The sequence below is a fragment of the Cygnus olor genome, chromosome 1 (assembly GCF_009769625.2).
Source record: "Cygnus olor isolate bCygOlo1 chromosome 1, bCygOlo1.pri.v2, whole genome shotgun sequence".
NCBI lineage: Eukaryota > Metazoa > Chordata > Aves > Anseriformes > Anatidae > Cygnus > Cygnus olor.
The window spans coordinates 47,427,425-47,441,621 of record NC_049169.1 but is presented as its reverse complement, the minus strand read 5'-3'; the positions used below and the strand labels follow the sequence as shown (position 1 = coordinate 47,441,621).

General features: G+C 44.2%; 2 protein-coding genes across 9 annotated transcripts in view; both read left to right on the top strand.

Annotated features, from left to right (window-relative positions):
- Nucleotides 1-940: 940 nt before the first annotated feature.
- On the top strand, nucleotides 941-2,228 carry SNRPF (small nuclear ribonucleoprotein polypeptide F). The gene is made up of 4 exons (XM_040556863.1): nucleotides 941-1,078; nucleotides 1,204-1,329; nucleotides 1,473-1,537; nucleotides 2,103-2,228. The coding sequence occupies exons 1-4, from the start codon at nucleotides 1,076-1,078 to the stop codon at nucleotides 2,167-2,169; spliced, it is 261 nt and encodes an 86-aa protein (XP_040412797.1). The 5' UTR covers nucleotides 941-1,075; the 3' UTR covers nucleotides 2,170-2,228.
- A 3,668-nt stretch (nucleotides 2,229-5,896) lies between these two features.
- AMDHD1 (amidohydrolase domain containing 1) overlaps nucleotides 5,897-14,197 on the top strand; it is an 18,752-nt gene continuing 10,451 nt past the window's right edge. For 2 of the 8 annotated variants that reach the window (XR_005819929.1, XR_005819928.1), the window contains exons 1-6: nucleotides 7,307-7,663; nucleotides 8,767-8,873; nucleotides 9,765-9,829; nucleotides 10,416-10,693; nucleotides 12,810-13,035; nucleotides 13,989-14,113. Coding sequence is in view for 3 of the 8 variants with exons in the window: in XM_040556836.1 (XP_040412770.1) it covers nucleotides 7,527-7,663; nucleotides 8,767-8,873; nucleotides 9,765-9,829; nucleotides 10,416-10,693; nucleotides 12,810-13,035; nucleotides 13,989-14,113 (938 nt within the window). In the remaining 5 variants the exon portion in view is untranslated. Of the gene's footprint in view, nucleotides 6,326-7,306; nucleotides 8,874-9,764; nucleotides 9,830-10,415; nucleotides 10,694-12,809; nucleotides 13,036-13,988; nucleotides 14,114-14,197 lie in introns of those variants that run through there. The other 6 variants (XR_005819930.1, XM_040556823.1, XM_040556836.1 and 3 more) reach the window with 5 other exon arrangements.

Here is a 14,197-nt window from a genome sequence, read left to right as displayed (position 1 = left end):
TTGGAAAAGATAGACTCTCTGAATCAACAGCACTAAACACTCAGATAAATGCAGGTGATGATGGCTTTGCTTTCAACACTTGGGCACTAGTCCGTCCTTTGGAAGGTAACGTGCACAAAAAATTGAACAGATCTGTTACAGGAAAGTTATTTACTGAATGTACGTGCTTTTCACGTTCAGCATTGAATATACTAAGGATATTTTATTTATGGTCCTGCACGTTCTGTATGCAGAAGCATAAATATATATTGTGGCTTATGAGGACGTTAGGCATAGCTTAACACAGACATCAGTATAGACATGACAAACTAACAGCACAAAGTTTGTCTCATTTATTTGCCTGCCCAAGGTTAGCAGTCACAAACGCTACAGCAGCAGGGCCAAGGTTTCAGGAGCGTGAAGGGGATGATGCTTTCCAAAGCCTAGGAGAGTTCTGGCAACTTCTCCTCCTCAGCGTCAAACGAGGCTGAGCAGAGCGCTCGCAGGGACAGTGCCCACCCGTCCCCCAGACCCTCACGCCTTCTGCCCCTGAAGGCGCAGCACGGAGACGCGCAGGTGCGCACACAAGTACAAGTCCTGTACACGAACGGGAGCCACCTGGCGGCGCCGCAGCCGCACGGAGGCGGAGCGGGCAGCGGCGCCACCAGGTGGGGGGCGACACCCGGCAGCCGGGGGCGCGAGGCCTCCGCCGGCCTCGCAGGGCCCGGGGGCGGCCCCGGAGCAGCGCCGAGGACGGGGCGCGGGGACAAGCGGCCGGCCCCGCCGCCTGCGCGAAATGGCGGCGCCCGCAGCGCCAACGGCGCTAACTGCGACAGCGGAGCGGCACGCGGCACCCGCTATTGGCTGGGGAGGGGCGGGGGGCGGCCGGCTCGACCAATGGGGTGGAGCGCGCGGCCCGGCCGAGCCAATGGGAGGCCGCACTTTTCCCTACGGTCGGCGCTGCGGGGTGGGGTGAGGGGTTAGAGGTCGGCGCGGCGCCCGGCGGAAGTGGAAGTGGCCGCGGCGCCGCCTCCCATTCTCCCGCCGTTCCCGCGTGCGCCCCGCGCTGCTCGGGCCTCGCCGCGCGCCCGTTGCCATGGTGAGGGCGGCGCCGGGGGGGGGAGCGCGCGGGCGGGCGGGCGGGCGCGCGGCGGCTGTTAACGGTCCCGGGGGGGGGGGGGGGCGCGGGCGGGCGGGCGGTGCTGACCGGCGATGTCCCCTCAGAGCCTGCCCCTCAACCCCAAGCCGTTCCTGAACGGGCTGACGGGGAAGCCGGTGATGGTGAAGCTCAAGTGGGGGATGGAGTACAAGGGCTACCTCGTCTCCGTCGACGGCTACATGAACATGCAGGTGAGGAGCGGTTTTTTGGGGCCGGGGGCGGTTTGGGGGGCCGGGGGCGGCCTCCCCCGGTCACCGAGGGCCGCGGGGTAAAACGGTGGTGTGCTGGGGCACGTCTCCTTCGGGGTAATTTTGGTGGTGCTTTTCTTCCCAAGCTCGCCAACACAGAGGAGTACATAGACGGGGCGCTGTCGGGACACCTGGGCGAAGTTTTGATAAGGTAATTGGGGTACATGTGGCAGAGGCAGGGTCTTGCCAAACCTTTTCTTGCTACGTGTGTTAAAACTTGTAGTACTAGGTGCTGCGTGTCTCGTCTATTCTGAAGCGCAGAGCGCTACTGAAACTCACAAAGATCATAATTTTTAAGCTGAGACCCCATGTGAGGGAGGAAGGCAAAAGCATTTGTAAAGAAGTACATACGATCCCTTATTCAAGTAATTAAATACCTCTCAAGGTTACTGCAGATCTATTAATCTCTTGTCAGTGGTAGAGTATATATTAGGATATCTGTTTTACTGTTGTTGCTGCAGACATTTTGCATGCTTGGAAATTACAGGTATTGCCCATAACTGTTGACCCAAATGCAAACATTTCTTGTACGTCGTTATTTACTATTTCTATAAACTTCTTTCCTATTTAAAATGAACTTATTGGAAAAACTGCACAAGGTCAACAGCAGCAGTTTGTTAGGCAGGATTTGGCTGTCGCCAGGTCGCTTAAAGCAGCGTATACATGGGGGAAACTAAAATGCTTTCAGCTAAGGTAACTCTTGGTTCTATTCACAGGTGTAATAATGTTTTGTACATCAGAGGTGTGGAAGAAGAGGAAGAGGATGGAGAAATGAGAGAATAGGTGTTTTGTATATCTGGAAATAAACTTTTTTTTTTTTTTAATTTTCCACAACTTTGTAATAAGGTGTTTACGTGTTGTTGTTGTTGTATTCTAACATGGGGGAAGTTAACCCTTTAAAAAGTCTCTAATCTTCTGTTGATGTCCAAAAAGTAATGCTGGTGGAACAGGCAATTATTTCAACTTAAAACTGAAAATTGTAGAATGAAACATATTTAAAAAAACAACCAAACAAAAAAAAAAAAAACACAAAAAAACAACAAACCACAACCAAAAGTTTTTATTACTAGTGTCAACAAACGCTTCTTCTTTCAAGTGAAATACTTGAATTTAAATGGTTCCCAGAATGGATTAAATATGCAAAGTTGTCTACTTTTTAGATGTACACAACTATCTAATCCATTAGAAAATAGATGATTAATTCTTGTGTCAGCTCAGTTTAGTGTCAGTGCCAGCACTCTACTGTCAGGCTGTGGTGCAGACCATGCTATAATGGAAGGTAAAGAACTTTGTGTATGTGACTTGCAGCTTAGAATGGCAGAAGATTCTGAGTAAACTGAAGGGGCTGCAGCAATAGCTTTTTCTCTCTAATGATAATAATATGGGCTGTAGAATTAGCAACAGAAAATCTAAAATGTGCTGTTGCACTTGCCACAGACTGATTGTTCTAAATAGCTGGATGAGGAGGATGTAGATACAAAGCTGCGTAGCCTTGTTTAAGCAGAAACTAAGCTTCACCTCTACATGAAAAACTAAGTCATCTTCACTGTTTGCAGGACCCTCATTCTTAGTTGTTTTCTCTGCTTAACGGCTGAAGGCTGCAAACAAACCACCAGTTGTCTTCCCATCTGGAACATGGGAAAACACAGATGTGCATATGCTTTACAGTGTGTATGTAGTTACTATCTAAATGCGCTTAATCTTTATATTGGTTTCTAAACTATTTGGAAATAGTTGAAAGACTTCAATACAGGTGGGAAATCGATATTACACCACAGTGTCCCGCAGTAATATTGCGCTTCTTTGAGCCATGAAGCTTGAAGCGTGGTTATAGAACCATTTTTAAGGCAGGGCAAATTTCTATAAACTCTGTAGCTAGTAACCACACAAACAAAAGACTCAGCAGCTACAAAGGTCCATGAACTTAAATGGCATTAATAGAGTTAAAACAACGCAGTGCAAAATGGGAATGTATTCTCAGTCTCTTGTATCTCCAAAAAAATTAAAAAGCCCTCTTTGTTATCAGGCATCCAGGATACTAAAGTTTTGGCAAGAACACAATAACCAGTTTCAAAATGTTGAAAGCAAACACAGGTTAACTGAACCTGTTCCTTACCTGTCTGCGCTTCCTGGTGAAAGGAGGCCGCTGCTTTGCCAGTGCTGCCAGCCAGAACTGCGCTGTGTGACGGCGTCTGATGGAGCTCAGAATCTACCTACAGGTGGCTGGCGGGGCGTTCTGCAAACCAGAACCCAAACAGCTAGAGGTAGCGTTCATGGATTTTAAATTGTGTGTTACTTTGGCCCTGCTCTCATCGGCAATCACTTCTAAGCCTGTTATCAAATCCAGATGGATTCTCCCCATTTTACAGATGGGGAAAATAGAGCAAAATGAGATGCCCAGCTGTGGAAGTAGATCTCACTGGCACAGAACATAGAACCAGACCCTGGTATCAGTGTGGCTTACTGAATTGTGACCAAACAGCTGCACCTTATTTTCTACTGAGAAGCAGAAATGATGCCGTCTCCCTTCTCAGAGCGTCTTGGAGTACATGAAAAAGCTCCATGTAACATGGTAACTGTGGTGGGCACAAACTGAGTGCGGGTCTCCCTGCACTTAAGTGAGGATTGTATATGTCCTTTGATCAATGACTGTGTGAAAGAGTGGCAGACGCTTTGGTCTGGATTTGAATATAATACTGATTATGTATATTGGGGGAAGAAAAAAAAAACTTTTGGGACAGCTACTGCAGAGAAAAATTGCCCTGTTTCTTGTGATGGAAGTCATCCCTGTGGCTATGCACATGCTCCTCTAGTATTTACAGCTGCAGGTTGCCAGAAGGAGTGAACAGTCACATTGGATGTACTTGTGAAGGGCTTTCATTATTCAAATCAGCTCCTTTTTGGCAGCCTGAAGGCTTACTTTCACAATTCTTCTGAAGAAGTATCTTAGGATCCCATCCCATTGGGAAAGGGAAATGAGCCATTTAAGCTAAAACAAGCACTAGTACGTGAATAAATCAGTACTTGTAAATCAGTGATGGACTTAGGAAACCTCCAAACAAGTAGAGCAAATGTGTTCGGTGTGTTCTAGAACATTTTAAGTAGCAGTAAGGAGGGGCAAACCCATGTCTGGTTTATGATACAGCACGCCCAGTTTAACATACACGTAATGCAAAGTAGTGCCTTTTCCATGTTCTCACTGATAATTACAGCAGTATCAGTATTAGAGGGGAAGAAGCTTGGGACTGTCATCTTAGCATCCAGCTGCTTCCTTGCCTGGAGTGGCCTGGCATTGACTGAAAGCTGCTCCTCTGGAGGAAGTGGGGCTGGAGGTGAGGTGGGTAAAGTGAGCACTGAATTCAGGTGGTGCCATCATCACAGCAGTCTTGCAGCTTTTCAGAATAACTTTGGGAAGCACTAGTGTATGCTGAACAAATTCTGCATATGTGACTCAATGTGAGTAGTTCCTCAGCTGAATGGGAAAAATGTCTCAAGTTGTGGTGTATGGCCAGCAGGCTAAAGTCACCGTCGTGAGGGTAAAGAATACGTTTTTGCCTTACAGAGAGAGCTAAAGCCTTCCTGTGATTCATAGCAAGCATTCTTCCTCTGATTGCCCTCCTAAAGGGAGGGAGTTCTTCAACATAGCACAGCGATGCTTGTTGATGCTTGAGAAATATCTCTGAAAAAATCTTCATACAAGCAAGGTCCTGCAGCAGTTTAAAATGAGTAGAAAAGTGTTTTTTTGTTGTTGTTGTTGTTTTGTTTTTTTAAGTAAATCTCTGGCAGCAAAATAAATGGGAGAGCATTTTACGCATGCTGTTCTGACTGCGGCAGACACTCCCTAACTTAAAAATGGGCTGTTGATATTCCAGAACAGACATCCTGTACCCATCAGCCGGAAAGTGGCCACATCTTTTCTGTTTGCTTTTGCAAGGGCTGCTGAGAAATGAATCAAAATACTGAGACGCTTCTGCATGACCACCATCAAGAAGAGAGGAAATCTCTTAATAACCTGATATCCCATTTACTTTTTCATGTATCTTTACTTTTTTTTTCCTACCTGTATTCTTTCTACTACCTTACTTTGCTTAATTTTTAGTGAAATGAGTTATTTTCTAACAAAAACTTGCAAACTCCAGAAACTTAAAATGCCCAAAGATAATAAAAGTATTATGAGCACAGGATATTATCCTTCAAGCTGAGTTAAGAACACTCACCTTTTCAGTAGGCCAAGACCTAAGAAACTGTCTTTCCATATGTTACTGTGAAAGGAGTTATATTCTTTTGATTGCTTTTATCAATATCTATGCAATTTTGCAGAAAAAAAAATAATCAGACAGTATTTTAGATACTATATTTTTAAAATCTTTTCAAAAAGCACTTTCACTGGAACATTAAGGCAGTGATTTAAAGGCACTACATTTAACAAACTCAGTTCCCCTGGTAGATTCCTCTGGCAGTCTGTCTTCCTGTTTTTACCTCCAGTGAATTCTGACATTAATGTCTTTATAATACAGCCCAACTTTTAGAATCTCTTCTTTTGTATGAAATTCAAGAATTTCTTGAGGATGCAACCTAGAAACCACTTTGTCTCTCTGGGTAGTACTTTAAAAAATATATCAGACACTGCATGTCATAAACCACGGGCTTTGCAGTAGATTGACCTTGTTCTTCATTTTCTTGCCTACTAAAGAGAAGAAATCCCAACAGAAAGCACATACTATATACAACATGTGTATACAAACATACATGCATAGCTGGGATTTTTCTTCAAGCAGAACACAAGGCTGAGAATGAAAATACTTGTGAATACAAGGAAGGTGAATACTTGTGAATACAAGGAAGGTATGTAAAAATTGCCGTAAGACAGTGCAACAAGGAAGCTGTTCAGTCCTCGTTCTAGACCTCTTTATTTGCCTGCCATCCCACCACACAAGAGGTGAACTACATGATAGGGTTTGCTTCAGCTGGAGCAGCAGCATCCCTTCTCTGCTGCTTTTATGGGCAGGACTGAACTGGCAAGTGCCAGACTCCACCACAGCATGCTGCAATGCATTCCTGACACCCCAGCTCTCACATCACCGCTACTGCTGAAACATCGCTCCATGCAGTGTCCTGACCTTGCTAGTACTCTCTTGAGAGGTTCTTCTTTAATTTCTGTTTTCATATATACTGTGATACTGCCTGGGAAAGCCAAAACAAGCAGCAGGATCTCCTGGAAGCAGCACAGCACCACTTACCACCTCTCATGTTCACCTTTTGTATGCCAAGTGAGAGAGAATGCTCAGAAGGAAGACACAGACTATGCTGTGGTGCAGTATTTGAGCCAACAAATCCATCTGTTTCTGCTATACAGGAGTATGTATACTCTCATAGGTGTGTTTTAAGCATTATACAGCAAACCCCTTTCTAAAAGATAATAGTGTCTGAAGATTACCACCATCACAAAAGTGTTTGAGGGACCACCTACTCAGAAATACACTCCGTTTGCCAGCTGGGAATTACTGGAGCCCTACTCCCGCTATGAATATCTGAAGACAGAAGAAAACTGGAAATCCACATTGAGAGCGTTTGTTCCCCAACTCTCCCAACCAGAATTCTGTAGGGGGCAGCAGAATCTAACAAACCTTTGATCGTGGACTCGGATAAATTACCATCTACCCAGACAAATGAGTATCCTGAATATCCAGGGCGATGAGAGGCATTTCGCTCCCTCGGGGGCTGCAGCTGGCAGGCTGGCGAGGCCAGCAAACGCACCCAGCTCAGAAGCTCCCCATTCCCCTGCGGGGGTCAGGGCCTCGCGGTGATGGGGACAGCAGCCCAGCGACCCTGCCAGCAGCACCCTGAGAAAACACGAAACGCTTCCAGCCCAAATTTCTGTCAGGGGCCGAGCGGGCACCAAGTGACGGCGGGGATGCTTCACTCGCAGCCCCCGCTAGCCCGGCCGGGAGGGCGCCGTGCCGCCCATCCCCAGGGCGGCCGCAGCCCCTTCGGGAAGCAGGGCACCGGCTCCCGGCCCTGCCTGCCAAGGGGGCCGCCCCGGGGAGCCCCCCTCGGTGCAGGAGGCGCCATTTCGCGCACCGCCCCGGGGGACTTTGAGCCGAGCGGCGGCCGCCCCCCGGCCGCCATTTGCCGCTGCCATGGCGGGCGAGTACCGGCTGCTGCTGGAGAACGCCCGGCAGCTGGTGCTGGTGTGCGGCTGGGGCGAGAAGTACCTGCTGCAGGCGGGCATGGCGAGCCTGGCCGTGCTCCAAAACGCCAGCCTGGTGGTGGGACAGTGAGTGGCCGGGCCGGGGGGCTGCAGGGCGGCTCGGTCCCCTCGCCCCCGGTGGGCAGTGCGGGGCGGGGGGTCTGGTTGGGGTGAGGCTTGGGCTCCGGTGTGTGCAACGGGATAGAAAAGAAGCGATGCCTTGAAGCGTGCTCTCGTAATTCCGATGATTTCAATCAGTATCCTGATAACTTACTTTTTAGTGCTATATGCACATCTTTAGCCTCTTAATGATAACTTCTAGCATGCTGCTGATCGTGACTGTCACCCTGTTCTGTCTCCGCTTTATTTCTAGGCGAACTGACGTGAACTAGCAACAATCACATAAACACTTCGTGTAATTAACAGAATTGCAGTTAACGAATGCATGCGACTCCATCTCTTCTCTCTTGTTCCTAAGCACTCTGGCTGTGACCATGCCTGCCTCTTGGCAACCCTGCTGCCTAGCGTAGAGGTGCCCTCAGCGCACTGCCCGTGATGACTCCCGGCTGTTATCCCCATGGCCTGAAAAGAGCTGCAGAAAGGCAAGGCTTAAAGAACAGAGCTCAGCGGCTCCACCTGTGTGGTGAGGTGGAGCCCCGTGCATGTGGGGCATGCCCTGTGCCAAGCACAGTCCTCTATCCCCAGTACAATCCTCCAGATCCACCTTGAGAAAGTGCCTGCTGAACTGAAGATCAGCCCCGAGCAGATTTATCCCCATGCTTCCCAGGGAGGCAAGGGATAGCAGCATCACTGGCTTCCTTGAGGAGAAGAATGCCCTGCAGATACTTGCAGGAGGAATGCGTTACATCTGCTGATCCACAAGAGAATAATAACGTTGTCTAGCAGAAGTTAGAACAGAGTACCAAGGTATCATCCTAAAGGAGTCTGAGGAGAGGACAAGGCAAGTGTTACAGCAGAGAACTAGAAATGTGTAGCATAACCCATCATTTTCTGTGCCTCCGTAAGATTAGCAAGCCACCTCCTCTGTGCATCTTTAGTCCTGCTAACAATTCTCAATGTTCCTGCTCTGCTGCTAGAGAATTGTTGCTTCAGGGGCTCTTTCAATGACCACTTTTGGAGCTTGACTTTTAAAAAGATTCAAGATTCCTTTGTTGATCGTCTGTTTACAGAGATGGTTATATAAAAGCTGTGGGCCAGGCAGATGTTATTCGCAATCAGTTTTCAGGAGCAACATTTGAACGAAAAATTGACTGCACTGGGAAATGCATATTGCCGGGTAGGTTTATTTTGTCATATTGATGTAATGCAGAAAGGCTGCAAGTGCTTAGAGGCAAAATACACATGTTAAGTGTTCCTTGGTCCTTTTTCCGCTGTGTTCAGTACTAGTTTGATAATATCTTGTGGTGGGGGATAGAGTATGGCACCTTCCTCATCAGGACAGTTGGAAGGGTAGGGTTGCAGCACATAGGATATTTCTTTTGGCTTTGTGGTGGAGCTGTCCCCTATTGTTTTGCCATACATCTGTTCATCTGTATTGTAGATCACAGCTGTAATGTAGCGGGTTCTCTGAGTGACTTTTAAATCTCACATCTCTTTCTGTACCCTTTCCATCAGCTGTTCAGCTGTGGAGCTTCATCTCTCTCGGTGCTGTTCATAGATAGCTGGAGGCCAAAGGGCAGTACAGGAGTTTGTCACGTACTCTGAAACTTTACCTGGTTCTGAGCAAGTACATTGCATTTTAAACTTTGCTGGTGGTATTACCACATGAGCTGTTAGACCTCTTTTTTTTTGAAATGGACTTCGGCATTCAGTAGTGTTGGTTTCACAGCTCTTTGAAAAAGCTCCCAATGGAGCAAGTGGGCAATTGGTAGAGTAAGTGCTAGAGTGCTAAGCCCAGCATAAACACTTTGCTTTCTTCAAAGAACACAAACAAACTCTAGTAAACAATTTCGAAGTTTGTAATTTATCACTTCAACAAATAAAACATCATCAAAACAACATGAGAAACTGAGCAAATTTCCTAGAGACATTTTGGATTTTTCTTTCTCTGTAAACAACAGAGGCTTTGTAGGGGAGCTTCTGTTGTCCATTTAATTTGCTTGCATATTCATGCTTTTCTCTTACACAGTGAAATAACTTGAGTGTACACTTACTTTGTTTTCTTTAGGCCTGGTAGATGCACATACGCATCCAGTGTGGGCTGGTGATAGGGTTCATGAGTTTGCAATGAAGGTAACAGCATGAAATTACAGAGCTGGATTTCTCTTTCTCTCTATTTTTTTTTTAATGCATAATTCTTTCTACTTTCTAGTGACATCTGTCTTTCATATGGAGAAAATAATATAATTTCTGTCATGAAATATAAATGAGGCAGGAGGGCTGATTTTTGAGGGCTGATAGGCTGCAAGGGGAGTGGAACTGCAGCTTTTGCAGCCAGTCTTGGTGTACTTCGGCATTAATTGAGGCAATCCAGGAGTGTCACCTTTTGTTCCCATCTTAATCTTGAAGTCTTTTTTCTTTCTTTCTTGTTTTTCCACATAAATGAATTTGTAAGCTAGAAATAGATTTTCCCCTTGGGCTCAGGGGGAGGTACATTTTCAGAATAATTCTTTTTATGTAGCTTTTTACATCATTTCTTTGCTTAGGTGGAGGGGAGAGAGAAGGGTAGAAGGAGGGAGGAAGGATTAAAGGGGATATTTTTTCTCTTTTTCCTCTCTCACTGCAGAGGCTTCACAGAATTGCTTGGAGAGAAAATGCACACTTAATGGCTAATTGTATGTGTGTGGTTTTGTTTTTGTTTTCTTTTTTTTCTCCCAAGCTGGCAGGTGCTTCCTATATGGAAATCCACCAGGCTGGAGGAGGCATACATTTTACTGTGGAACACACTCGGAAAGCCACAGAAGAAGAGCTGTTCAATACTTTCAAACACCGACTTGAATGCATGCGCAGAGCAGGATCTACTTTGGTTGAGTGCAAGAGTGGATACGGCTTAAATTTAGAAACAGAACTTAAAATGCTTAGAGTGATTGAACGTGCCAAGCAATCCATGGATATTGGCATTTCATCAACGTACTGTGGAGCTCATTCCGTGCCAAAGTAATATGACTTAATTTTTCTTGCTCTTTTTCAGTGTTAACTACTTCGCATTGAAATTTGGTTGTTGCTTTCAGAAATTTTCTTCAGCCCATCTCTCCTAAAATATAACAAAGTATTTTTGAAACAATATATCTATGTTTCCCAGTCTGGGTCTTCTTAAATTCTCTTCTATTTTCTTCATACGCTCATGTCCAGAATATTTTGCTTGCATTTTCTGTGACCCATCAAACTTAGATTCTGCCTCAGGTTTTTATTCTGGCCAGGAAGAATTTGCAGTTTTCCCTGATCTAAGGCCTGAATGTTCAGAGTGGTGGTCCTCTGCCTTTGACTGGCTCATGAACATCTGGGGCAAGTCACATGGTGAAGGTGGCATCATGATTTGTTGAGCTCAAGTTTTCAATTCTTTATTTCCTGCAGCTTCAGTAACAGTGGAAGATCTCAAGGGGAACACATTGCCCACAGGTTTAGGGCTGGAAATTGCTCTTCTGAAGGATTCGGATACAAATAAGTGATGAGCTTGTGGATTCTAGGATTTGTTAAGCAGACATCTTCCAAGTCACATAAGCTCATGCCAGTTTTCTTTCATCATTATATTCCATAAAACTGTCCTGTAGTTACGCATAAATCATGTAAACAAAAGGTTAAGATAGATTTGACTGTTTTTACTTAAATCTTTCAGATTTATGTAGGTCTTAAAAAGTAATACTTTCTTTTGCTGTAGGTACTTAATGCTTGTTCGTGTCCATCTGCCCTTGCAGAAATGTTTCCAGCGTTAGAACTTCTGGACTATGAGTATTTCTGGTTGTTTAAGAATTGAGCCTAAAAAGCAGGCTCAAAGCAGGGGGGCAAAAAAGTAATTGATTTACCATTCCTCTAGTCGTCACTTTGAATGAAGTTCATGATTTTGGGGCTATCTGATGCTAATTTTATTCATTTATTTATTTATGTATTTATTTATTTGTTGGCAAGGCTTCACTGGGCTGTTTTTCATCTTTAGGAAGGAATTTTCAAAGTGATTTCCTGAGCAAAAGCTTCTTGCATTAGAACAATGTCAATTTTCAGTTCTTGGGCATTATGTCCCCCAAAACGTGAGATCAGGACTGTTTTGTCTTGGTTATGGTCCTAATTTTTAAGTCCAAATTCCTCCAAAGACTACTGAGCCTAAAGTAGAAAAGGGAGAAGGCTTGACTTGGTAAGAGCCTGAGCAAGCCCAAGAACTGTTTCTGTGAAAGGTGAACAAAAGAAGGGCAGTGTGCCAGGTTTTACGCTGCTTTATAACTGCACAACCTCATTTGTAAATCAGAGCAGACTGTGGCTTCTTGAATTTACTGCCACTGTAAAACCCTGAACTCACCCACATATGGCACTTGCTCAGTTCTGGTCTGCGCATGCTTTACAGCGCCTGAAGTGAGGATTGAGCTGTCACAGACATTTAGCTGTAGTATGTCACTTATCTTCAGATCTTAAAATTGCAAAATACTAACTCTATTACATATTTTGGGATTGTTCATTCTTTCAGAGCCATTTACCTATCTCTCCTGGGTTATCTTTTGTGTAATAGGAGGTTCATAAATGGTTCTGACATTGGCAGATCTAATCTCGGGAGGCCTCTCTGATTTAGAGATGGTTATCTAGCTATTGCTCTGAATGATATCATAAAAGGAGGAGAGGTAAATTTAAAATCATGGTTTGTGCTGCACATATCCTTTGAGCTTTGATACTTGCATAAAAATATTGCATGAATATCAATTAAGACATTAAAATAATCATTTACATATTTTACATGGTTGTGCTTTAGGGTACAGTACAAGTGGGTCAGAATATATGAACAGGAAAGCAGAAGTATTGGTTTTTAAATGTCCCATGTCTTGGTTAGCATCCAAAGAAACAAACCTTATAAAATAAATAGTAATATAGTCTAATATTTTTGAATGGAAAGTAACCCATGGTTTGAGTGTACATAAATTACAGTATCTTTTATTTTTCAATCTGAAGGTTGAGTGACTTGTATTTGCATCATTTTCTAAATGATCTGGTAATTGCATGTATGATTTGAATATTTGCCAAGCTTCAAAATTGTTGTTCTTACGGCTCTGTAACATTTTCTTCTCATTAGAGGGAAAACTGCTACTGAAGCCGCAGATGACATTATCAATAACCATCTCCCTAAACTGAAAGAACTCAAACTAAGTGGTGAAATACATGTTAACAATATAGATGTGTTCTGTGAGAAGGGAGTCTTTGATCTGGATTCTACTAGGAGAATTCTTCAAGCTGGAAAAGATATAGGGTTACAGATTAACTTCCATGGTGATGAACTCCATCCGATGAAATCTGCTGAGGTACTTCTCTCGTAATGTTCAGTTAAGCCACTTTTGGTTTTGCTTTGCTTTTGTTAGACCTCAGTCTTTGAAAGAATTGCAGTTCTCACATCCAACGTTTTCTTTTCAAAGACTTTATGAAGTAGATCATTCATAGACAATAGGAAAGTGCAGCCATTGTGCAGTTCTGGACATGGAAGGAAACCCTGACCTGTGTGACTGACATGCACTGCCTGATCAAACATCGACTATGCTTATCTTCCACATGTGATACGGATGGGGGAGGTGGCTATCCATGAACCCAAGGATGACAAAAGTATAGTTTATATGCAACTGGGAAAATACTTTTTCCTCAAATGTACTGTTAGCAGTAACAAGATGTGCAGTAAAGCACACCCAGAGGGTTGGTTTAGCCAAGAATAGGTTCAAAACTATTCTGTTAAAGAAAGTCTTTCCCTTTCAATGTTTTACCATCATTTAAATATTTCTTCTTTCCTATGGGTTCTGCTCAGATTATTCTCTGCTATATTTTCAAGAAAATCTTAATTGATCATAAAAGCCTTCTTGGTGCTTCACAACAGAAAGCAGCAGTCACACTACTTGTTCTGCAACCAGTGTCAGTTTTGTCAGCCCTTTTCTGCTGCTTAATTTCTGAACAGGAGTTCATAATGGTTTTATCCATAGCTGGCCAGTAGTGTGCATGTTCATCTGTCAAAAACACCACTGAAGGTTCCCTTCCGCTCAGTTTAATATCCTTCTCTGATTAACTTTTTGTGCAGTAAAGTAGAAAATATTTTGTCTCTGTATTTCATTTGTTCTTTCAGGCATTCTGTATGATTTTTCTTTTAATAAATTTGACATTAATAATGAATTGTCTGCTCCAGTCATTTGATAACAACATTGTTTTACTGAATTAACTGTTAACTGTTAAATTACTCACCTTAATTGCTTAATTTTCTTGATAATTCTCTCAGCTTGGAGCTGAACTAGGAGCCCAGGCTATCAGCCACCTAGAAGAAGTTAGTGATGAAGGCATTGCAGCAATAGCAAGAGCTAAGTGTGCAGCTGTCCTTTTGCCAACTACTGCCTACATGCTAAGGTAAGGCCACTAGATCGGAGGAAAAACTTTTGTAATAACAAAAACATATTTGTGATTTAGGGTCTTCTTATGCAAAAGTGTAAG